This window comes from Phoca vitulina, unplaced genomic scaffold, assembly GCF_004348235.1.
Source record: "Phoca vitulina isolate PV1807 unplaced genomic scaffold, GSC_HSeal_1.0 scaffold16, whole genome shotgun sequence".
Taxonomy (NCBI): domain Eukaryota; kingdom Metazoa; phylum Chordata; class Mammalia; order Carnivora; family Phocidae; genus Phoca; species Phoca vitulina.
In genome coordinates this window covers 2,645,328-2,671,235 of record NW_022589719.1, presented here as the reverse complement: position 1 = coordinate 2,671,235, position 25,908 = coordinate 2,645,328, and the positions used below count along the sequence as shown (strand labels likewise).

At 37.9% G+C, this 25,908-nt stretch overlaps 1 protein-coding gene across 2 annotated transcripts in view; it reads right to left on the bottom strand.

Annotated features, from left to right (window-relative positions):
* NELL1 (neural EGFL like 1) overlaps window positions 1-25,908 on the bottom strand; it is a 794,433-nt gene that overhangs the window by 40,580 nt on the left and 727,945 nt on the right. Inside the window, exon 16 of one of the 2 annotated variants that reach the window (XM_032413839.1) lies at window positions 1,376-1,516. The exons of the other annotated variant lie outside the window; for it this stretch is intronic. Within the exon in view, the coding sequence (XP_032269730.1) occupies window positions 1,376-1,516 (141 nt within the window). The remainder of the gene's footprint in view (window positions 1-1,375; window positions 1,517-25,908) is intronic. 2 annotated transcript variants of the gene reach the window in all.

The following is a 25,908-nucleotide window of genomic DNA, read 5'->3' as shown; positions in this document are numbered from 1 at the left end:
CTCTCCCTCTGCACCACCTTCCACCCCCCACAACCCCCACCCCCAGCTCACACACACACTCTCTCTCTAAAATAAATTAAACAAACAAAAGAATAAAAGAAATATAGAGCCTAGGGCGGAATGCTGAATATGCAGGAACACTGAAGATAATGGTAACTAACATTTACTGAACATTAACAGGTGTCAATACAATTAATTCTCGCAATGCTCATAACCTAAATAGCAACATTTCCATTTTACCGATGAGATACCCAGGTATGGACTAGATAAGATCTTGCCACCGGGAACCTATTTAGAAATGAAAGAGCTAGAATTTGACAGCAGGGAGTTTGGCTCCGGGATCCATGCTTTTAACAACTATACTGCATGCCTCTCAACAGGAGTGGTGGACAGTTCATGCTGTGTGCCCATTGTTCACTCATTCATCTTTACTTTGAAACAACCTCAGAGGAGAAGTTGGAAAAACACTAGGTGGATCTCAGTAGGAACCTTCAAAAAAATATATATGCAATGAGCAGAGACAATAAATTTTCAAAATCACATTCCCATTTTCTAATTCAGCAGTCTGAACCCAAGGTCAGAAGGCTTGCCCTGTAGGTCTCTCCAAATCCACATGAAGAATTTAGTTGAATTCACAGGACATGATGTAAATGGATTGGCCAAGGTTCTCATGGAAACAATGACAGGTTTGATCAGCTGTTTGCATATCATGAAAGTTGTAGGGTCTTGAAGGTGAAAAAAAAAAAACTCCATCTGCTAGCTTCCTCTGTTCAGCATTTAACAGAACCTCAAGCATAACAGTGATTAAAGAGACTTTGTAAGTAAGGATGCTGGTGGTAATAACAATAAGGTTAATGCAGCTGTATTACATTTGTGCAACAATGGAAAGCTTACAATCTTTAAATGTGTGGCATCCCATTTAATCCTAGCAACACATATATATTATTATTCCATTTTTACCCTTTCACCGACAAAGATTCAGAGAGGGGCAGTGCCTTTTGCAGTACGAGAGCTGGGATTTAACCTCAACTTTCTCATTCCACCAGTATTTCTTCTTCTCCCATTTCTGTTTCTCAAACTGTTAAAAATTTCAGCAAGCCACCATGGTTTTGCTTCAAAAGAACTAAAAGCCATGGCACACAGACCCAGGCTTTGAAACTCTTGACTGCCCCGGTTTCCATATAAAAATCCTAAAGCCCCACACTGCATAATCCCTGGCCTACTCCTTGAATTGTTGAGGGAGGAAATTTGAAAACTGATGAGTTTAACCAGTGAGCGTCATATTTTAACACTGGGAGCTGAAGAGAGTGCCAAAGCAGGCTGCCCCTCCTGCAAAGGGCCAGAAGGATGGAGGGCATGGCTAAAAGCTGCTTACCAACACAGGACTCCCCGGATAGTGAAAAGGTCCCATCGTCATGGAAACCGCTTCTGCACTCACAGCGGTACCACCCTGGCAGGTTAACGCAGCGGGAATGGTTGTGGCACTCAATGATTCCCTCTGTGCATTCATCAATATCTGCCTCAGAGAAAAACACAAGCCCACCAGGACATTAATTTCTTTTGACACTAACCTTTCAGTAAACACCTAAAACATGTTCATGTCAACAGATCAGTTAAAAGTGATTAGTCACCAAAAATGAAAGTTACAGGAAGAACCAAATCCCATTTTTTCCAGAATTCAAACAAATGGAAAGCTAGGGATGTGTTCTCATATACTGAATAATAAATGAGAGCTGATGGTCATGAAGACATCCTAACTACAAATGTTGTGTTGGCTTCTGCATAACCGAAAAGGAAATTGAGGATGTTTGGCACACTTTTGGTATTGAGTATATATGGCTTTTCTCGGATTCATTGTTTCCAAAAAAGTAATTCCAGATATTATTTGCTGTTCTTTGAAAACATCTATGAACGAATAAGCTCAAGAAACTCTGGCTCAAATAGTGTTGAACTGATTTTTTTATACTGCCCTATCAAAGAGACTTATCATATTCATACCCCCTGCAAAACTTAGGGAGGAGAATAATAATATGCTGTTTCCCAAATTTATTTGGCTGAAGGATGGACCAGTCCTGTGAGACTGTTTTGGGGAGCATAGGTGGGGAACTACTGTTCCAATTCGTTTCAAGCTTAAGGACTTGATTTATGATTAGTCATTCAGAGATCCTCATTCTTTAGTCATTCCTTTTTTTTTTTAATTATGTTCAATTAGCCAACATGTAGTACATCATTAGTTTTCGATGCAGTGTTCAATGATTCATTAGTTGCGTATAACACCCAGTCCTCATCACAACATGTGCCCTCCTTAATACGCTCTTCAGTCATTCCTGATGAAAGGTCATATTCTGGGCTTTGCTCTAGGATCTGACTTTTTTTAACATAAGCAAATGCTTAGATCACGCACAGATTCTCTAGCCCAAAGGCTTGCCTCTGAGCTCAAGGAGTTGACACCACTGCAGAAAGACAAGCTATCAATTGTTATGCCAGGGTCAGCTCATTCTTATAGATCTCTCCATGCAATTGTTTCTTGGAATATAGCCATTGTTGGCTAGAAATCTTTTACTAGGTCTCCTGGAAATATCTGAACTATGCCAGTCTTCTACAAATAGAAATCTAATTAATATTGGGATATAACACATAATGAATAAAACACATTTTGGAGTCTTCTTCAGCAGTGCCCTGCTGTAGGCATTGGCGCAGGGGCAATCAGCTACCAGTTGTGCTATTACCTTGACATGTCCTAAGGTGTGCACAGGGCTGTGAATGTAGTTTGCAACCTGTCAGTCTCATCTTGTGGCATTCCAGCCAAGTAAGGAGCGAACAATTGTAGCTCTTTATACTGGGCAAATCCAGCTTTTTTCTTTTCTTTTTTTCTTTTTTTTTCTTTCTTTTCTTTTCTGCCAACTGCCATCTTCTTCCTTTATTTTTAATTTTTTTATTATGTTCAATTAGCCAACATATAGTACATCTTTAGTTTTTGATGTAGTGCTCAACAATTCATTAGTTGCATATAACAACCAGTGCTCATCTGTCCTCCTTAATACCCATTACCTGGATACCTCTTCCCCCAACCCCCCTCCCTTCTGTAACCCTCAGTTTGTTTCCCAGAGTCTGGAGTCTCTCATGGTTTGTCTCCCTCTCTGATTTCTTGCCATTCAGTTTTCCTTCCCTTCCCCTATGGTCCTCTGTGCTATTCCTTATATTCCACATATGAGTGAAACCATATGATAATTGTCTTTCACTGACTGACTTATTTCACTTAGCATAATACCCTCCAGTTCCATCCATGTCAATGCAAGTGGTAGGTATTCATCCTTTCCGATGGCTGAGTAATATTCCATTGTATTATGAACCACGTCTTCTTTATCCGTTCATCTGTTGAAGGATATCTCAGCTCCTTCCACAGTTTGGCTATTGTGGACATTGCTGCTATGAACATTGGGGTGCATGTGCCCTTCTTTTCATTATGTCTGTATCTTTGGGGTAAATACCTAGTAGTGCAATTGCTGGGTCGTAGAGTAGCTCTATTTTTAATGTCTTGAGGAACATCCATACTGTTTTCCAGAGTGGCTGTACCAGCTTGCATTCCCACCAACGGTGTAAGAGGGTTGCCCTTTCTCCACATCCTCACCAACATTTGTTGTTCCCTGTCTTATTAATTTTAGACATTCTAACTGGTGTAAGGTAGTATCTCATTGTGGTTTCTTCCTTTATGACTTATTATCATTCAGCCCATATAATTCTTTGACACATAGCATCCCTTAGTTTTTATTAAGTTTTTATTTAAGTTTTTAATTTTAATTCCAGTATAGTTAGCATACAACATTATTAGTTTCATGTGTACAGTAGAGTGATTCAACAATTCTATACATGACTCAGTGCTCATCAGGATAAGTATACTATTTAATCCCTATCACCTATTTAACCCATCCCCCCCATCCATACTAATAACCATCAGTTTATTTTTTATTTTTTATTTTTTTTTAAAGATTTTTATTTATTTATTTGACAGAGAGAGAGACAGCGAGAGAGGTAACACAAGCAAGGGGAGTGTGAGAGGGAGAAGCAGGCTTCCCGCGGAGTGAGGAGCCCGATGCGGGGCTCGATCCCAGGACCCTGGGATCATGACCTGAGCCGAAGGCAGACGCTTAACGACTGAGCCACCCAGGCGCCCCCATCAGTTTATTTTTTATAGTTAAGAATCTGTTTCTTGGTTTGTCTATTTTTTTGCTTGCTCACTTATGTTTCTTAAACTCCACATATGAGTGAAATCATATGGTATTTGTCTTTCTCTGACTTATTTTGCTTAGCATTATATTCTCTAGCTCCAACCATGTCATTGCGTATGGCAAGATATCATTCTTTTATGGCTGAATAATATTCCATTGTATATATATATATATATATACCACATCTTCTTTGTTCACTCATCCATCAGTGTATACTTGGGCTATTTCCAACATTTGACTATGGTAAATAATGCTGCCATAAACATAGGGGTGTATGTATCCCTTCAAATTAGTGCTTTTGTATTTGGGGGGTAAATACATAGTAGAGTGATTACTGGATCAGAAGGTAGTTCTATTTTTAATTTTTTGAGGAATTTCCATAGTGTTTTGCACAGTGGCTGCACCAGTTTGCATTCCCAACAACAGTGCATTAGGGTTCCTTTGTCTCCTCATCCTTGCCAACACTTGTTTCTTGTGTTGTTGATTTTAGCCACTCTGACAGGTGTGAGGTGATATTTCATTGTGGTTTTGATTTGCACTTCCCTGATGATGAGTGATGTGAGCATCTCATCATGAGTCTGTCTTTCATTTGTCATTGGTATGTCTTCTTTGGAGAAATGTCTGTTCATGTCTTCTGCCTATTTTTTAATTGGATTATTTGGTTTTTGGGTGTTGAGTTGTATCAGTTTTTTTTTAAGATTTTATTTATTTGACAGAGAGTGAGCGAAAACACAAGCAAGAGGAGCAGCAGAGGGAGAGGGAGAAGCAGACTCCCCACTGAGCAGGGAGCCTGATGCGGCACTCGATTCCAGGACCCTGGGATCATGACCTGAGCTGAAGGCAGATGCTTAACTGACTGAGCCTCCCAGGTGCCCCTGTATCATTTCTTTATATATATTAGATACTAACCCTTTATTGGACATGTTATTTGCAAATATCTTCTCCCATTCCATAGGTTGCCTTTTAGTTTTGTTGATTGTTTCCTTCACTGTGCAGAAACTTTTATTTTGAAGTAGTCACAATAGTTTATTTGTGTTTTTAATTCCCTTGTCTCAGGAGACATATCTAGAAAAGTATTGCTATGGCCAATGTCAGAGACATTACTGCCTCTGCTCATTTCTAGGATTTTTATAGCTTCAAGTTTCACATTTAGGTCCTTAATCCATTTTGAGTTTATATTTGTGTATGGTGTGAGAAAGTTGTCCAGGTTCATTCTTTTCCATGTAGCTGTCCTGTTTTCCCAGCAACATTTGTTGAAGAGATTTTCCCATTATATATTCTTTCCTCCTTTGTTGAAAATTAATTGACCATAAAATTATGGGTTTATTTCTCGGTTTTCTATTCTGTTCCATTGATCTTTGTGTCTGTTTTTATGCCAGTACCATACTGTTTTGAATACTTCAGGTTTGTAATATAACTTGAAGTCTGAAATTGTGATAGCTCCAGTTTTGATTTTCTTTTTCTTTTTTTTTTTTAAAGACATTTATTTTAGAGAGAGAGTGCATGGAGGGGAGGATCAGAGGGAGAGGGAGAGAGAAATTCAAGCAGACTCTCTGCACTAAGTGTGGAGTCCAGCATGGGGCTCGATCTCATGACCCTGAGATCATGACCTGAGCTGAAATCAAGAGTCAGATGCTTAACTGACTAAGCCACCCAGGCACCGGTTTTTCTTTAAACATTGCTTTGGCTATTTATGGTTTTTTGTGGTTCCATACAAATGTTAGGATTGTTCCAGTTCTGTGAAAAATGCTATAGGTATTTTGGTAGGGATTACTTTAAATCTATAGATTACTTTGGGTAGTACAGATATTTTTAACAATATTTGTTCTTCCAATCCATGAGCATGAAATACCTTTCCATTTGTTTGTGTCATCTTCACTGTCTTTCATCAGTGTTTTATAGTTTTCAGAGTAGAGTCTTAAACCTCATTGGACAAGTTTATTCCTAGATAATTTATTATTTTTGGTGCAACTGTAAATGAGATTGTTTTCCTCATTTCACTTTCTGCTGTTCAATTATTAGTATATAGAAATACAACAGATTTGTGTACACTAATTTTTGTACGCTGCAACTTTAGTGAATTCATTTATCAGTTTTAGCAGTTTTGTCATGAAGTCTTTCGGGTTTTCCATATATGGATCATATCATCAACAATTAAAGTTTTACTTCTTCCTTACTGATGTGGAGGCCTTTTATTTCTTTTTGTTGTCTAATTGCTGTCACTGGGATTTCCAGTACTATACTGAATAAAAGTGGTGATAGTGGACATCCTTGTCTTGATCCTCAGCTTAGGGGAAAGGCTCTCAATTTGTCCCATTGAATATAATGTTTGCTGTGGGTTTTTCATATAAGGTCTTTATTATGTTGAGGTATGTCCCCTCTAAACGTACTTTGTTGAGGGTTTTTATCATGGATGTCGTACTTTGTCAAACGTTTTTTTTTGCATCTATTGAAATGATCATGCGGTTATCCTCTTATTGATGTGATGTATCACACTGATTGATTTGCAAATGTTGAACCACCCTTGCATCCCAGGAATAAATCTCACTTGATCATGGTGAATGATTTCTTTTTAGTGTTTTGTTGGATTTGGTTTGCTAGTATTTTGTTGAGAATTTTTGCATCTCTGGCCCATAGTTCTCTTATTTTGTTGTGACTTTATCTGGTTTTCGTATCAGGGTGATATTGGCCTCATAGAATGAATTTGGCAGCTTTCCTTCCTTTTCTATTTGTTGGAATCATTTGAGAAGAATAGGTATTAACTCTTCTTTAAATGTTTGGTAGAATTCACCTGTTCAGCCATCTGGTCCTGGACTTTTGTTTACTGGCAGTTTCTTGATTATTGATTCAATTTCATTGCTGGTATTTGGTCTGTTCAAATTTTCTATTTCTTCCTGCTTCTGTTTATGTTATACATTTCTAGGAATTTATACATTTCTTCTAGGTTGTTCAATTTGTTGGAATATAATTTTTCATAATATTCTCTTACAATTGTTTATATATCTGTGGGGTGGGTTGGTATTTCTCCTTGTTCATTGTAATTTTATTTATCTGGGTCCTCTCTCTCTCTCTCTCTCTCTCTCTCTCTGGATGAGCCTGGCTGGAGATTTATCAATTTTGTTGAACCGCTCAAAGAACCAGCTCCTGGTTTCTTTGATTTGTTCTATTGTTTTTTAGTTTCTTTTTCATTTATTTCTGCTCATCTTTATTTCCTTTCTTCTGTTAGTTTTAGGCTCTGTTTGTTCTTTTTTTCTAGCTCCTTTATGTACAAAGTTAAATTTTTTATTTGTGATTTTTCTTGTTTCTGAGGTATTGCTATAAACTTCCCTCTCAGAACTGCTTTTGCTGTGTCCCAAAGATTCTGGACCATTGGGTTTTCATTTTCATTTGTTTCCATTTCATCTTTTATTTTCAGGTTGACCCATTCACTGTTCAGTAGCATGTTGTTTAGTTTCAGTGTTGTGCTCTTTCCAGACTTTTTCTTATGCTTGAATTCTAGGTTCATAATGGTGTGGTCAGAGAAGATGTATGGTATGACTTCGGTCTTTTTGAATTTGTTGAGACTTGTTTTGTGACCTTATATGTGATCTATTCTGGAGAATATTTCATGTACATTTTAAAAGAATGTGCATTCTGTTGTTTTAGGATGGAATGTTCTGAATATATCTGTTAAATCCAACTGTTCCAGTGTGTCATTCAAAGCTACTGTTTCCTTGTTGGTTTTCTGTTTAGATGATCTGTCCATCAATGTTGGTGGGGTGTTGAAGTCCGCTACTATTATTGTGTTACTGTTGATTACTTCCTTTATATTTGTTATTAGCTGCTTTATGTATTTGGGTGTTCCCATGCTGGATGTTTAAATATTTACAATTGTTTATCTTCTTGTTGGATTGTCCCTATTACTATACAGTGTCCTTTGTCACTTGTTATAGTTTTTAAAGTCTACTTTGTCTGAAATAAGTATTGCTACCCCTGCTTTGTTTTGCCATCCATTTGTATGATAAATGTTTCTCCATCCCTTAACTTTCAATCTGCAGGTGTCTTTCTTTAGTTTTTGTCTCAGAAATTCTTTCTCTCTCCTTCTATTCTGATTGATAGCCTTGCTGGACAGAGTATTCTTGGCTGCAGATTTTTCCCTTTTAGCACTTTGAATATATCATGCCACTCCCTTTTGGCCCCACGAAGTTTCTCTGAAAAATCAGCTGGGATTTCCCCTGTATGTAACTCTTTTCTTTTCTCTTGCTGCTTTTAAAATTTTTTCCTTATCACTACTTTTTTTTGTTTTTAAAGATTTATTTATTTATTTGACAGAGAGAGACACAGTGAGAGAGGGAACACAAGCAGGGGGAGTGGGAGAGGGAGAAGCAGGCTTCCCGCCGAGCAGGGATCCCGATGAGGGGCTTGATCCCAGGACCCTGGGATCATGACCTGAGCCGAAGGCAGATGCTTAACCGACTGAGGCACCCAAACGCCCCTCCTTATCACTACTTTTTGTCATTTTAATTACTATGTGTCTTGCTGGAGACCTCTTTGTGCTGACTTTTTGGGGGGGAATCTCTGTGCCTCCTGGACATGGATATATGTTTCCTTCCCCAGATTTGGGAAGTTTTCAGTTAAATCTTCAATTTTCTGCCCCCCTTTCTCTCTCTTCTTCTGGGATCCTTATAGTACAAATGTTATTTCACTTGATGGAGTCACGGAGTTCCCTAAGGCTATTCTCCGTTTGCATAATTTTTTCCCTCTCATTTGCTCAGCTTGATTACTTACCATTACTCTGTCTTCTAGATCATTAATTCATTCTTCTGATTCCATTAGCCTATTTATTCCATCAAGTGTACTATCAAATTTCATTTATTGTGTTCTTCATCTCTGATTGGTTCTTTTTTTTATCTCTTTGTTAAATGTCTCACTGACATCCTCCACTCTTTTCTCAAGTCCAAGAGTATCTTTATGATCATTACTTTAAATTCTCTATCAGGCATATTACTTATTACTTATCTCTGTTTCACTTAGGTCTCTTGCTGTGGTTTGGTCCTATTATTTTATTTGGGATATATTCCTCTGTCTTCTCATTTTGTCTATCGCTCTGTATCTGTTTCTGTGTGTTAGAAAAGTCAGCTACATCTTTTCTTGAAAGTAATGGACTTATGAGGAAGAGGTCCTATAGTGCCCTGCAAGGCAGTGCACCTTGTCCCTCAGGATCTGGTGCTTCATGGGAGTCTCCTATGCCTGCTGTGTGTGCCTTGCTGTAGTCCTGGCCTCTTTTTCCTTCAGTCCAGTTGTCCCTGGAGGCTCTTTTTTCCTGTAATGGGCAGTGTTTGGTCCCTGGCTTGGTGGGGCACGTTTTAACAAGGTACGCACTAGTCTGCTTATGAAATGCAACCTGCCACCACTGCCACCAGAAATGAAGCCCTGCAAAAGATCCTGGTCAGGAGATGGGGTGCTGGTGAGGTTTGCACTGGTCTTCCGGGTGCTGCAGTGCTGGGACTGAGGAAAGCTTTAGTGGAAAGGGCAGATCCACCCAAGTGTCGGGGGCAGGTCTTGGTGTAAGCATGTTGGGTAGTGAGTGTTGGTGCCATCCTGGTTCCTGCATGTGCTCCTGTGTTTATGCTGAAGGGCAAGGGCAGGAAATAGCATGTGCCAGATCCTTTGTTCCTGGAGGGGTCTCCCTGTGATCCTCTTTGGGACAGGCTCTGAGACGAGTAAATCACTCTCCCTCCAGTGTGCCCCTATTGCTCCTTCTATGTTATATCTCTGCTGGCTGTTTGTTGTGCTGTCTTTTTAAGGGTGGAGACTTGGCTTGCTAAAGCCTTCTGCGTTATCCTAAAGTGGAGCCTAATTTTTAAAATTCCAGGCTTTAAGTCCCACTTGTTGTAAGAACTCACAAAATTCAGCCCCTAGTTAGGTTTCCGTAGTGTAGTGGTTATCACGTTCGCCTAACAAAATTCAGCCCCTCTCACTGTCAAAGCCAAATGTCTTCCCCATATGGGTTCCCTGGTGTGACAGTCTGTTTCTCATCCTTCTCAAAGACCCAGGCTCCCTTTGGACCACAGACAGCTAAGGTCCATTTTGTTCTCAAACTGTATCTCCATGCTTTCTACCTTCTTCTATTCTCTATTCTCTACCTTTCGTTGTTATGTTTGTTCTGCCAGTCCTCGGGTCATTTTTGGGGTTATTTATGCTGATGTGAGTGTTATTTAGTTGTATCCATGGGACAAGGTGAGCTTAGGGTCCTCTTACTCAGCTATCTCCCCAGACTCCAATCACATCCCTTAGGTTTCTAAATGTAATAAGCCCACAGGACACAGGGGCACCTTCAGCTACTGCAGTCAGGTTGTTTGTGCATGTATTATAAATTCCCATAAAATGAATTTTAAGCAGCTATAATTTTTGAAATTTTACAGATATGTGATTTTGTGGGACACACCTTGGATCACTTAAAATTTCAAAATTTGAAATAGAGAGGTAACTGGAAGCTATGTCTTACAGACAGAAAGGGCTGGTCCTAGCTTATGGAGTCAGTTCAGTATTTTTAAATACAGGTCACCAAGAGAAACAAGTGTAATGAGAAGACTGATTTTCAAAGATAGCTTCTCCATGTAAGGCTGAAAGACAACTCTCTGCAATGGAGCAGCAACAAATTATAAGACACTGATTTCCAAAGCCCCCAGAAAGGTGGTCATGACCCCCATACATCCTGTCATATCTAGACTTCCGACAGTATTCAGGTAACAACCATCCAACACAGTTAGTATTTTGAGAAATCAGGAAATACACAAGCAAAACCTTCTCAGATAACCAAAATAATCACAAATCCTGTGTTTACACCTGCTGCCCATTTCCTTCTCAAAACCATACCAGTTTGGAGGATAAATTATCTGAACATCTTTCAAATAATTCCTCCAGCCCTCAATTCAATGTTCAATTTCTAGGAGGAGCAGGAGTGGTGAATCATGTGCAAATATTTTTTCAATTCACATATATTTTTATTCCTAAAACGATAATAATAAGAGAGACCTTTAAGGCTTCTATGATTCAGCAGGACAGAAGTTATCTGTGTAGCATGGGGAACTGTGAGAGCAAGATAACCAGATAGTTATATGTCTGCAACTGCCCCCAGAAACACCAGGGAATCCCTCCCTGGCTTACAATGAAAATGAGAAAAGGAGTGGAGATATCCCTTGCCTGGGAGATGCACTGTCCATAGCAGATTCTGGCAACTCAATGGGAATAACTAGGACTCCTCACATACCAGCATCTGGTAACAAAGCTGCACATTTGTTCCGTAAGGTCTACAACTGAAGCCAAAATTTTCATTTTATATGTAACCAGACTATACTTGAGAGGTGCTCACATTTTCATTGTGTTCATAAAACTGGCCATTTCTTCTATGTAGTCACAGTAGTATTAAAAGCAACTATCACAAACACAAATACAGAAAACACTTAAAGGCTTTTCAGTGACATTTTGGGGACTTTAAAAATTATAAATGGGTCGTGGCTGCCTTTGTCCTCAGAGATCTGTTTCTCCCAGCCAGCACTTGCCACAGGCAAACAAACAAGACAGATGCCTTGGTAACAGGGTCTCTGCAAGTTCACTATGGAATCCAACACTCTTTCAATGAATTCTCATGAATTACTGTGAGACTGTGTCGGGGAAGGTCATTGAGAGGACATAACTGCTGGTTGACCAGAGAGCTGGACCCAGGCAATCAGAGGTTCCTCAGCCCCTCCCCTATCCTTGGAATAAACATTCTGCCCACTGTTCCCACAGGGAAAGCTGTTTTCAAGGACACAGCCTTGAGAAAGCAATGTGTTGTTGAGACCATCTGGACAGTATACATGACTGAACCCAGTGAAGGCCTCTATATAAACGTTTAAGATTCTGGCAGATGGGTGTGGAGATCTACTCATCTTGCAGCTGCTTAAGACAAGCCTTGTACGTTAAATTCCTTTGTGTATTATACCTGCCACCTACTAACCTGCAGTGGTTTGCCTCCTTCTTCTGCCTCTCCTTGCCCTGCATGTACAGAGGCCACTTTGCAAACCAAAAGCCTGGCTGCATCACACAATGTGTTATTCATTCCAAAGGAAACAAGCAAAAAAATATATATCATTTTACCTTCAAGTCCTAGAATTTTGTTTAATCTCAGTTTAATCCAGCACAGATCTGAAGATGTGGCAGAGGAAACAACAGATGATGGGGGGTTCCTAAAAGCAGAACCTACAGTATTGATTTCTGTATCCTCAGTGCCAAGTGTTTGTTGCTAATAGCTCACATTATAGCCTGAGTCACACAGGTAACAAAGGGCAAAACCAAGTTCAGAACTAGCTAGAACTTGTATTGGTCACTACCCTATCAAATCATCTTGTTGACAAACGAAGAAAGGAAGATTTACACAAATATATAGCATTTATTCAATTCTCTAATATTTGTTTAGCTGACATGCTAAAGAGGATATTTATGCTGTGGCAGATGCAAAAGTAATAGGATTCCTGAAATACAAGTGCTCATGATCAAGGGGAGGAGGTATACACAAGCATCCTTTAAACCCTAGCCAGTATCACCTTCTCCAACTCCTCCAGACCCACAGGTCCTCCCTCCCCTAGTGGCTCAGTGTATATGTACACATCTATTTAAGCACATGTCTTGCTCTATCACAGTAATTCCCCTTTTATGTCCATCACTCAAATGCAAATTTCCCCAAGAATAGAGACATCATCTTAGACTTATATTTCTAGTGATAGTAAGTATCAAGTAATATGAAGATATCCAATAAAAGTGTGTGAAAATGAATGCAAAAATAAATGACAATGGACTGAATGAAAGGAACAGTGTGAAAAAGCGCTGTAATAGAGATTCAAAGTACCGCAAGATTTCCTGCTATTTGCAAATCACAAAGATACAATATCAATTCACAAAACTAAATAAAATGGGGTTAGTTTAATCTTTATATGTTATTTATCTTGAAAAGACAATATGTAGTTTCTATTTAATACTTTGTTTCCCTGTCTAATTTTCAGAGATTTTTAAGGTGGAATAGGCAACAAGAAGACACATAGCTCTACCTACCTTCAATGAACAATCCTACCTATACCTTGAAATTTTTTATCACAATGAAAACCAGATGACCACCAAATGGTTTTCCATAGGATGTGTCCTAAGGAATACACTTAATCCTATTTGGAATGTACAATGAATTTACCATTAAAAACCATTTGCAAACAAATCCTTGAATTCTTGCAAAATTCTTGTCTCGAGTTCGATGAATCTCTTCCTTTATCTGATCTCGTCTGTCTCAGATATGTTATTTGAAAATTTATAAAATCAATAAGGTTTATCTCAAAGCTTATTTTCAAGGATATAGTGTTATATATCATATTAACGGATTAAAGTTCACAGTGAAGTAGAGGCTCAAGAAGCAGTTGGATTTTATGTTTTTGTTTTGTTTTGTTTAGACAGACAAAGAGAGAGAGAGAGAGAGAGCATGCACGAGCAGCGGGGAGAGGGAGAGAGAGAATCTTAAGCAGGCTCCATACCTAATGCAGAGCCTGACATGGATCTTGATCTCACAACCCTGAGATCATGACCTAAGCTGAAATCAAGAGTCAGATGCTTAACCAACTGAGCCGCCCAGGTGCCCTGGATTTTATCTTTTCTAAGGATGTGTAGAGTGAGGAGGTTGAGTCATGGGAAAAACTTTGATACTTTCATTCACTCGACAAGTTTATTGAGCACACATATAGGAAATGCTGTATCATACAGTGTGATACAGAGATAAAAAAAAAAAAAAAAACGTCCCTGTGCTCCAGGCACTTATAGTCTATCAGGGAAAACTGGAATGTAAAAAAGTAACCATGATTAACAGAACATGGACTTTGGAGACAAACATGACTTCAAATTCCTGCTCACCAACACACTAATATATCATATAGATTTTTCCAAATCTTTGTTTTCTCATCTGTAGATATTGGGAAAATAAAATCAAACTTTATAAGATTAACGAACAAAAAACTCATAAGCAAAATCTGTTATATTTCTCCTGTTGTACAGAATATTAACTTTTAACTCTTATATGCTGCTAAAAAAATCAGAAAACAGTGGATGGAGTTAGAGTGTATTACACTAAGCAAAATATGTCAAAGAAAGACAAATACCATATAATTTCACTCATGTGGAATTTAAGAAACAAAACAGAAAAACATATGGGAAAGGGGGAAAAAAAGAAAGAGACAGTGAAGCAAACCATAAGAGACTCTTAATGACAGAGAACAAACTGAGGGTTGATGGAGGGAGGTGGGTGGGGGATGGGCTAAATGGATGATGGGTATTAAGGAGGGCACTTGCTACGATGAGCACTGGGTGTTATATTTAAGTAATGAATCACCAAATTCTACTCCTGAAACCAATATTACACTATATGTTACCTAGAATTTAAATAAGAATTGGAAAAAAATAAAAAATGAAAATGAAAACAGAAAAAAATTAATATTAACTTGTAATCAAGAAACTAGTTAGGACAGAGGTGATTTCTGGATCCTTAAAAATATTCATGTGGATTTTGCGATAATTGTCACATTGTAAAACACTGAGGAATAGAATCTATGAGTCTATAATATACACCACATAAAAACACGGGTTCTCTCCCCCAAAAAAGTCACATGAATTTAAGTGGAATCAGTAACATAAAGTACCAAAAATATAGTAAACACAAAGCTGATTAGTATTTAACATTTGGTGAATTCCAGGACTGCACTGAGCATATAGCATGTATCAGAATGTTTAAGGGAAAATAAAAAAATAAATTAGTGAAACAGAGAGACTGTGTGATACAAACATGCTAGCTCTTTCAACTCCCCTTCTCCTTGGGCATCCAAGGGTGTATCCTGAGCGCACCTCCTTTGAGATGAGTGAGCCCATGTGACTGAGTTCTAGTTCTAGAGCTAGAAATATGTAATTTCAATATAAACCCACAAAAATGTCTCATATGAACCTCCATGCTATTTTCCTCTGCCCATTAGAGGCTACTGTACAGGGAAACCTTGAAAGCCACATCTTAAAAATGGTAGAGCCTGCATGACTATGTAGAGTGGAGCGCTTCCACAGACCTGAAACTGTCATGGACTGTTTATATGAGCAGAAATATGTTTCTGTCTTATTGAGGAACCACACAGTTTGAGGCTGCTTTATTGCTGCAGCCAAAATTTCCTAATTGTTTTGATAGACCCCTTTCCATATTAAGGGGTAAGACTGCAGAGGTCAGAAGTCATGAAGACACAATCTCTAAAAATAAAAACAAGCAAACAAGAAAAACACTTCAGCACCAATCACAAGTCATAGACAGCTAAAGAGGTGGGAGAAGTTTTGTGTTGGACTGAGACAAAGCTTTGTAGTCTGATACACTTGAGTTTGAATCTTGGCTCTGTTATGCCTAGTTGTGGGACTCTGAGCAAATTATTTATCTTTTTTCAGCTTTAGTTTCCTTGGTTCTTAAATGAAGATGGTTTTACCTAGCTCATACTATTGCTTTAAGGATTGAATGAGATCAGTGTAAAGCTACTCTACAGAGCTAGGCAGGCACTCGTTAGACCTGCAGTAATTAACATTCTCTAATTTCTAATCCCCATTTGGTCAGAGAGGAGCTATGTGTCCATGCCAAGACAGTCCAAGTCTCCAGGCCTCAATTCTTGTATGTAAAATGAAAGGACTGTGTTATAGCACATTTCAGTACTCTTCCAGGTTTAACACCCCATAAGATGGGAGAACTGGGCTTTGGGCTTAGGCCTTCATCTGCTACTAACCAGCTGAATGCTTGCTGTAAGTTTTAAGCAACTTCAGTTTCTTTATTAGTTAAAAAATGCATGTTGTCCGTGTGTCACAAACAAAGCTCCAATAAGATATGAAAAAACTCTGGAAGTCAAATAACTGCTATACAAAATATATGGTGACATCATTCTCACTTTCTTCTTTGTAAATTCTAATTACCAACTAGTTTTAGTCCATTAAACTTAAAGGTGCCGGCTATTAGTAATGGTGTCAAAGGCATTGGTGATATGGCTCTCTGCCCTAAATCTTCTTTACTGACTTGGCACAAGAGATTCAGTCTCTTCCTGGTTGAAACCTTCCAATTTTATCTCTGAAGTACTTCTTTTTTGGCTAAACAAGTCACTCCCAAATTCTTCCATAAAGAGCCAATCTATTTGCACTCGAACTTTTCTCTCTAGTCCTGAGGCTCTCTGGTCCACATCTCTAAACTGGCCTCTAACACAAGTTCAAATACACATTTACTATTACCGGCAGATTAGCTAACCTCAGAGGTCTCTCCTCAAACTCACTCTTCCCAAAGCATTTCACATGTCTTTCTATATTTCAAACTCATTTTCCTCCCCAGCACACCCACCTAGCTCTCATTCTTCACAATCAATGAATAAAAGGTCAAAGTTCTCATAATGGCTTATAAAGTTACATGATCTGTCTACTCTTATCTCTCTGAATTCATCAAACACTGCTTCCTTTTGCTTACCCAGGACAGGTACACTGACTTCCTAGCTATTCCTCAGGCAGACCAGGCATGCTCTTGCCTTTGCACGTTGTTCATATATGCTGTGCCTTCTGCCTACAATGTTCTCTCAGATAACTCCACTGCTTAATCTCTCAACCTTCAAGTCTTCACTCAAATATCCATCTTCTCAGCAAGCCCCTCCCTGGCCACTGTATCTAAAATGACAAACATGCTTACTCACCCTAAAATGACAACCATGCTTACTCACCCCAGCTCAAATATTTCCTATCCTTTCTCTTGCTAGTTTTTCTCCTTTTCATTTACTGCCACCTGACTACTTTGTATTTGACATGGATATCTTATTTGTTTTCTATCTCCTTCCTCTCATAAGAACGTAAGCTCCATTGGGTAATATGAAGACAGAATTGGACCTAGAACTTAGTTCGTGCAAAAATGAATACTTACTGGATGTGGGAAAGACAGAGGAAAGGAAGGAAGATGCACTGGAAATTCTTTCTTTGACATGGTTTAAAAATCTGCTTTGCATCCACTCTCTAGATCTGTTGCCAACTCTATGCTCCAGTTTCTTATTTTCTCAGGCCTGAATGACTACAGTGTCTCCTAGAGGGTCTTTCAGCCCCTATTCTCTCTAATGTCTACAGAAATATTAGGTAAATGTTCCCAAAACTAATGATTCAGCAAAACATAATTAAAATAACACTAGCTATTCTGGCATTCAATAACTACTTGAGCTTAGGTAAGTCACTTTCCAACTCAATACATTAATTCTTTTATTTTTATGATAAGCAAAGATTAAACAGGTCAATGTTTTTCAACCAGAACTGTAGAGAGCACTAGGTTTCCATGATGGTTCTCTTAAGCAGAACAGCTGAGTCTCCAGATAGACTCACCTTGAGGGATCATTGAGCAACTATATATTTCTGTAGCATACATCTATTAAAGTTTCACTGCTTATGAACATCGATGGTTTAAAAAAATTGAACACGATCATATTCACTTCCAGTCTGAAATTTCTATGATTCTGTGATTTTATTATATCCCATTCCTCTAGTAATTACAAATGATCATTACTGAAAAGGCCTCCCACCAGGCATTCAAAGCATAAATAATCTGACCACACTTTACCTATCAATTTGCTTATATTTCTTTTTTTTTTTTAAAGATTTTATTTATTTATTTGACAGAGAGAGAGAGAGACACAGCAAGAGAGGGAACACAAGCAGGGGGAGTGGGAGAGGGAGAAGCAGGCTTCCCGCGGAGCAGGGAGCCCGATGCGGGGCTCGATCCCAGGACCCGGAATCATGACCTGAGCCGAAGGCAGACGCTTAACGACTGAGCCTCCCAGGCGCCCCCAATTTGCTTATATTTCTCAGAGTTCTTCAGTACTAAACCTTTGCACATTCTGGCCTGGTAGCCTTAGAATCTACATATTCTATACGCAATTTCATCTCATGCTTCCCGCCTTGCAAGTGATTTTTTAAAATTAAAATCCAAGCACAAACATTAGTTAGACAAAGAAGTCCACTTTCTTTTCTCTGAATTCGTAAGTGTTTAAAAGTTCTACCTCCCTATTTAACTCTTACATCTGTTCTATTTTAGAATATTCTGTTTCTTGCTATAGTCTCTCCCCCTACCAAATAGAATGGTTAAACTTCTACCTCTTAATAATTTTCTGTCTCAGGCACTCTGACGAATGCTTTATATTCATAAATAATATGCTCACAGTAAAGCATCTGGAAAGAGCAGAGTGGGAATTTAAACCAATGTCTATTTGACACAAAAATACATACTATTAACCTTTATACCATATAGCGTCTGCAAATTTTAAAGGAAGAAGTAGCCTCCCTCTCCTTCTCCCTCCCTCTCTTTCTCTCTTTCTGGCTTATCAACAACAGAAATTTATTTCTCAGAGTTCTGGGCTGGAAGTCCTGAGATCAGGGTGCCAGTATGGTTGAGTACTGGTGAGAACCCTCCTTTGGATTGCAGACTGTCAACTTCTCACAGCATCTTCACACAATGCTTCTCTTTTATCATCACCCATGGCTAAGCACCACTTCAGGCCTACAGCTGACTTAACTCATTGTTAGCAAAAGATTTCCTGGTGAAATAGTTGAGTGGAGATTTCAGCCAATGATATCACAGAGGAAGCAGAATTTGGAGTCTGAGTCTAACCAATTCAACTGCCTTCTATAATGAAAATAAACACTCTTCAGAGGAAAATTATACCTCTACTAAGAAGGAACATCCAATACGCAAGAAAAAATTATTATACACCTAAAGAAATAAGAAAATGTGACCCATGCCAAAGAGAAAAAGCAGATAATAGAAACAAACTCCAATTTTACCCAGATGTTGGATTTAGTATACAGAACTTTAAAAAAAATTATAAATGTGTGTGTCCAAGGACTGAAATAAAAGCATACAGTGTTGAAAACTGAACAGACTTTTATTTTAGCAAAGATGGGGTTCCACAGGGTGTCATATCCAAGTATTTAGTAGAGTACTGATCAGAAAATAAGATTGATGAAAATATCCAAAGCTGGAGAAAGACAATCAGAAGGGATAAGAGAAATAGTACCTGGTGCTCACACAAGGAGAGAAAAGTGCATGCTTCCACAAGCTGGACTGGAAATTCTAATTCATTGGATAATACCACATAGAGAATATTAAAGGATCTTGCTTCAGTAGTGCAGAATAATTAGTACTATATTAAACACTGCTCTGACCCCAACAATAATCTTAAAAGCAAGATCCAAAAGAATCTAATTGTGTATAAGTACCATAACTGTGTCTAAGAAAAAAAGCTTAGGAATATTTATAGGAATATAAAAATATCCAGCATTCAACAAGGTCAAATCAACATTGACTAGCATCCAATCAAAAATTATTGGCATGAATGGAAACAGGAAAATCTAACTCAAAATGAAGAGGAAAATAAATCATTTGATGCTAACAAAAACCTCACACAGATGTTAGAATTAAAGGACAGAAAATGTATGTATAGGTTTAAAAAACTAACCAGAGAGATAAAGAGTGTGTGTGTGTGTGTGTGTGTATGCACACACATGCTCTATATTATAAATAAGACATTATTTTATATAAATACAAATATTATATATATATATATTACACACACAACTCCAAATCAAGCTATTAGAGCTAAAAGCTACAATGCATGAGGTGAGAAATAAACTGGATGGGGCTTTTGGCAGATGAGATGTTACACAAGAAAAGATTAGTGAACTTTAAGACATAGAAATAGAAACTACCCAAAATGAATACAAAGGAAAAAGAAAACAATAAAAGGTAATCAATGAGCTATGGGGGGAAAAAAGTGGCCTACTCCATGTGTAATTGGAATCCTTAAATAAGGAGCAGGAAAACAGTGAAAAAACTGAGGAAATATTGGCCAAAAATACTCCAAATCTGTTGAAAACTATAAGGAAACAGATCCAAGAACCTCAATGAGTCCCAAGTGCAAGAGAAATGGAGAAAAAAACATGAAGGCACATCATAAAAAAACTTCCCCCAAACAGTGATAAAGTAAAAAAAAAAAAAAACAAACAAAACTTAAAAGCAACAAGGAAAAAAAGACATGTTATGTGCAGAGGAACAAAGATAAGAATGTCAGCAGATTTCTTTGGTAAAATAACGCCAGGGAAAAAAACTGAAGTAACAGTGTTAAGGCAATAAAAGAAAAAAAAAAAAAAAAAGCCTGTCAACTTAGGATTCTATACCTGGCAAATATAAATTTCAAAAATGAGGTAAAATAAATATTTCAGATTGATAAAAGTTGAAAGAAATCATCACCTGCCTTTTTGCACTACATAAAATGTTAAAGGGAATTCTTCAGGCAGAAGGAAAATGGTAACAGATAAAAATATGAATGTACATAAAAGAATGAAGGACACTGGAAACAAAGAAAATTATTTTCTCCTTAATTTATTATTTTTACTTAAATTTTTATTTTTATTTAAGATTTTTAATTTTAAATTATTTTCTTATGATTTAAACCTCTTTAAAGAATTTTGGCTGCTTATGCAAAAACAATATATTCTGGGGTTTAAAACATGAAATAAAACATATGACAACAATATCAAGAAGACCAACAGGGAAAAAAATGGAAGTATACTACTGTAAGTTTCTTATATTATACATGTGGTAGTATAATATTACTTGAAGGCAGACATTTATAATAATTTAAAGATGTATACTATAAACACAAAGCCACCAGTAGAATAACAAAAGATTTATAAGTAATAAGGAAAAAATAGATACAAAAGGGAATCCTAAAAATTATTCACTGAAAAAAATACATTACAAAGTAGAAAGGGAACAAAGAAAAAATGGGAGAAATAGAAAACAAATAGGAAGATGATAGACTTTACCCATATCAATAATCACATGAAGTGTAAATGGTTATACATCCAAAATTCTATAGGCAGTAAAACAACTTCTTTAAAAAGAGTAACATGAAGATATTTTCAAATAAACTAAAACAGTGAATCACAACAAGCTGACTGGCACTATAAGAAATATTGAAGGAAGTTCTTATGGCTGAAGGAGAAAGAAACCAGATGATATCTCAGATCCAGTGGAATAATGAAGCACATTACCAATGATAAATTGATGTGAAAATATAAAAAAGATATGGATTCCCTTTTTTCTTCTCCTCTTTAAAATACAAATGACAAATACAAATAAAAGGTTATAACATTATTATGGAATCCATAATGTATATAAATGTAACAAATGACAATAGCAAAAACAACAGGTGACTAGTAAATACAACTATATTGAAGTATTACAACATTAATTCCAAGTAGTTTGTGAAAAATGGAACTATACTGATCTAGTACATTAGTAACTCAAAGTAGATGGATAAATTAAAGATGCTTAGAAGATTCCTAGATAACCACTAAAAATAAGGAAAAAAGAACAAAAAAAATCTAATAGAATAAAATGATTTGATTTTTGATTTCCAAAAAAGCATAAATAAGAGGAACAGAAAAATAAAAAGCAAAAGAGACAAAGAGAAAAGAAACTACAAAATGGTAAACCAAAATCCAGCCATACCAGTATTTACATTAACTGTATATAGGCTTCCAGGGAAGATGACAGAGTAGAAGGATCCTAAACTCACCTCATCCCAAAGACACAACTAGATAACACCCGCATCAGTGTAAATAACACAGAAAACAACCTGAAGCCTGGCAGAACAGACTCTCCACAGCTAAAAGTAGAGCAGAAGACACGTCAAAGAGGGTAGGAAGGATGGAGACACGTTCAGGAGCTAAACAGACTCACAGGACTGTCCATGGGAGGGAGGGACATGGAGAGTGTGGAAAGAGGAAAGGAACACACCCCCACACCAGGCACCTCAGGCATGGGGATGATAAGTCCCTATAACATTTGGCTCTGAAAACCAGAAGGGCCAAATTTCACAAGTTCTTACAATCACCAGGGCTTGACACATGGAACTTTAAAAATCAGCTGTCTCGGCTCTAGGAGAGCAGTGAGGGTAAGAGAAAAGGAGTCCCTGCCCTTAAAAAGACAGCACAACAAATAGTCCCATTGAGGTACAGCATAGAAGCAGCAGTTTGAAAATGCCTGGATTTATTTACTCATCTCAGAGCCTGCACTGAAGGAACTGGTATGCTTGGGAGACTTCTCTAAGAAAAAAAAATGTAGACAGGTGCCATGACCCTTCCCCACACCCCAGCCTAGATACATGATCACCTGTAGGAACCATGGCAGCACCAACACTCTCCACCTAGCTTGCTAACAGTGTGCCTTGCCCCCACGCACTTCTGCCGGTCTGCATCCTCTGGTCAGGCTGGCCTCGGCAGAAATTTCCCAGGACAGCAGCAGATGCCCTCCCACAGTGGACAAGTGTGGAACTTGCCAGCAGTATGCACCCCACCCTCACCAGTCCTGGGGTAGGAGTGAGTTAGCTAGCTTGCTTCCTTCCTTCCTTCCATCTTCCCTCCCTCCCTCCCTCCCTCCCTTTCTTTCTACATTTTATCTGAGAGAAACCAAGAGAGAGAGAAAGAGAGAACATGAGTAGGAGGGAGGGGCAGAGGGAGAAGCAGGGAGCCTGACATGGGGCTCAATTCCAGGACCCTGGGATCATGACCTGAGCCAAAGGCAGGTGCTTAACTGACTGAGCCACCCAGGCACCCCAGGAGTTTTCTAAAGTGGCTCTAGCTCCCCTCCTACAGCAGACCTGTGCAAACCTGGCTAATACCATGTGCCTAGCCCCCACATTCTCTTGGGGACTTGCCCCCTTCCATATACCTTTGGCTAGAGCACATCTAAAGCAGTGCCACAAGCCTGACAGTGTGCAAGCAGCCCTGACAGGGGCCAGCAACTCTCCAAAGTGGCTTCTGCCCCAGGGAGATGGAAAAATAATCACATACACCAGTCCAACTGCAGCCCCAGCAAAACAATGAGCACACCAAAGAAAGTTTCTAAGGAGAAAACACAAGGAATGTGCCCTACAGTTCAGTGCTACTGCATCTCTAGCAAACACCTGGTCTGAATCAACTCAAGCTCAAGGTGGCCCCAGACTGGCCCACTAACAACAGTGGGACTAAGCACTGCTCATGACAGGCAAAGAGAGACATTGCAGATGGCTGGACCGAAGGCAAATGTGGCTCAGCCACAACAGGAGGGTGCATACAATACTCCAGGAGATACCCCTGAAGTGCCAGATTCTGGTGAACATGGATCATTGCACTGCAGGAGAGTACAGGACCTTTTCTTCATAAAGCCATTATCTTCAAGACAAGAGATGTAGCTGACTTTTCTAAGGCATAAAATAGACACAGAGAGTTAGACAAAAAGAGACAGAGGAGTATGTCCCAAATGAAAGAACAGGACAAAACCAATGCAAGAGACCTAAATGAAATGGAGATGAGTAATATGCCTGACAGAGAATTTAAAGTAGTGGTCATAAAGGTATTTACTGGACTTGAAAAAGAGTGGAAGACCTCAGTGAGACCCTAACAAAGAGACAGAAAACATAAAAAAAGAACCAAAGATGAAGAACTCAACTGAAATTAAAAATACGCTAGATAGAATAAATAGACTAGCAGAAGAATGAATAAGCAACCTGGAGGACAGGCTAATGAAAAGAGTCAAGCTGAACAGGAGAAAGAAAAAAAAAATAATAATAAATAAAAATAGACTAAGGGAATTCAGCAACACCATCAAGTATAATACCACTTGCATTTTAGGAATCCCAGAAGGAGAAAAGAGAGAAAGGGGGGCAGAAAATTCATTTGAAGAAATAATAGATGAAAATGTCCTGATTCTGGGGAAGGAAATAGAAATCCAGATCCAGGAGACACAGAGCGCTACCAACAAAATCAACCAAAGAAGGGTCACACCAAGACATATAGTCATTAAAAGGGCAAAAAGTAGTGATAAAGAGATAATTTTAAAAGCAGCAAAAGCAAAGAAAACAGTTATGTACAAAGGAAACCCTGTAAGGCTATAAACCAATTTTTCAGCAGAAACTTTATAGGCCAGAAGACAGGGGCATGATATATTCAAAGTGCTGAAAGAAAAAAAAAAAAAAAACCTGCAACCAAGCATATTCTATCCAGTAAGGCTATCATTCAGAATAAAAGGAAAGATAAAGAGTTTCCGGGACAGACAAAAGTTAAAGGAAATCATGACCACTAAACCAAGCCTGTAAGATATATTAAAGGGGAATTCTTTGTGTGGAAAGGAAAGATCATAAGTAAGAGTAAGAAAAGTAGAAATCAAAAAAGCAGTAAAACTAAGTATATCTATAAAAATCAGTCAAAGGATTCATAAAATAAAAGGATGTAAAGTATGACACCATATACTAAAACACAGGGGGGGAAGGCATAAAGAATGGGTTTAAACTTAAGTGACCATCAACTTAATGCAGACTGCTCTATGCATAAGATGTTATATATAAGCCTAATGATAACAAATCAAAAACAAGAGATATGCAAAAAACCCAGTAATAAATATACAAAAAATAAAGATAAAGGAATCTAAGTATATCATTAAAGAAAGCCAGAAAACCAAGAGAGAAGAGACAAATAGAAGAAAGGAACGGGGAAGAAGTACAAAAACAACTATAAAACAAGTAACAAAATGGCAATAAGTACATACCTATCAATAATTACACTGAATGTAAATGGACTAAATGCTCCAATCAAAAGACATATGGTGACAGAATGTATAAAAAAGCAAAACCAATCTACATGCTGCTTACAAGAGATTGATTTCAGACCTAAAGACATACAGATGGAAAGTGAAAGGATGGAAAAGCATTTATCATGCAAATGAAGAGAAAAGAAAGCCAAGGTAGCAACACATATATATTGGACAAAATAGACTTTAAAACAAAGACTGTAACAAGCTATAAAGAATGACACTATATGATAAGAAAGGGGACAATCCAACACAAAGATATAACAATTGTAAATATTTATGCACCCAACATGGGAGCACCCAAATACACAAAGCAGCTAATAACAAACATAAAAGAAATAATCAAGAGTAATACAATAATAGTAGGGGGTTTTATCCCTACTATTACATTAATGGACATATCATCTAAACAGAAAATAAACAAGGAAACAACGGCTTTGAAGAACATATTGGACCAGATGGAGTTAACAGACATATTCAGAACATTCCATACTAAAACAGAAGAAAATACTTTCTTTTCAAGTGCACATGGAACATTCTCCAGAATAGACTACCTAATTAGGCCACAAAACAAGTCTCAACAAATTCAAAAAGACAGAAATCATACCATGCATTTTTTTCTGACCACAATGCTATGAAACTAGAAATCAACCACAAGAAAAAATCTGGAAAGAGCACAAATATAATGAGGTTAAATAACATGCTACTAAACAATGAATGGGCCAACCAAAAAGTCAAAGAAGACATAAAAAATTAGATGGAAAAAAATGAAAATGAAAACACAAAGGTCCAAATCTTTAGGATGCAGCAAAAGCTCTTCTAAGAGGAAAGTTTACAACAATACAGGCCTACCTCAAGAAGCAAAAAAAAAAAAAAAAATCAAATAAACAATCTAAACTTACACCTAAAGGAGCTAGACAAAGAACAAAAAAACCCCAAACCATTAAGGAAGGAATAATAAAT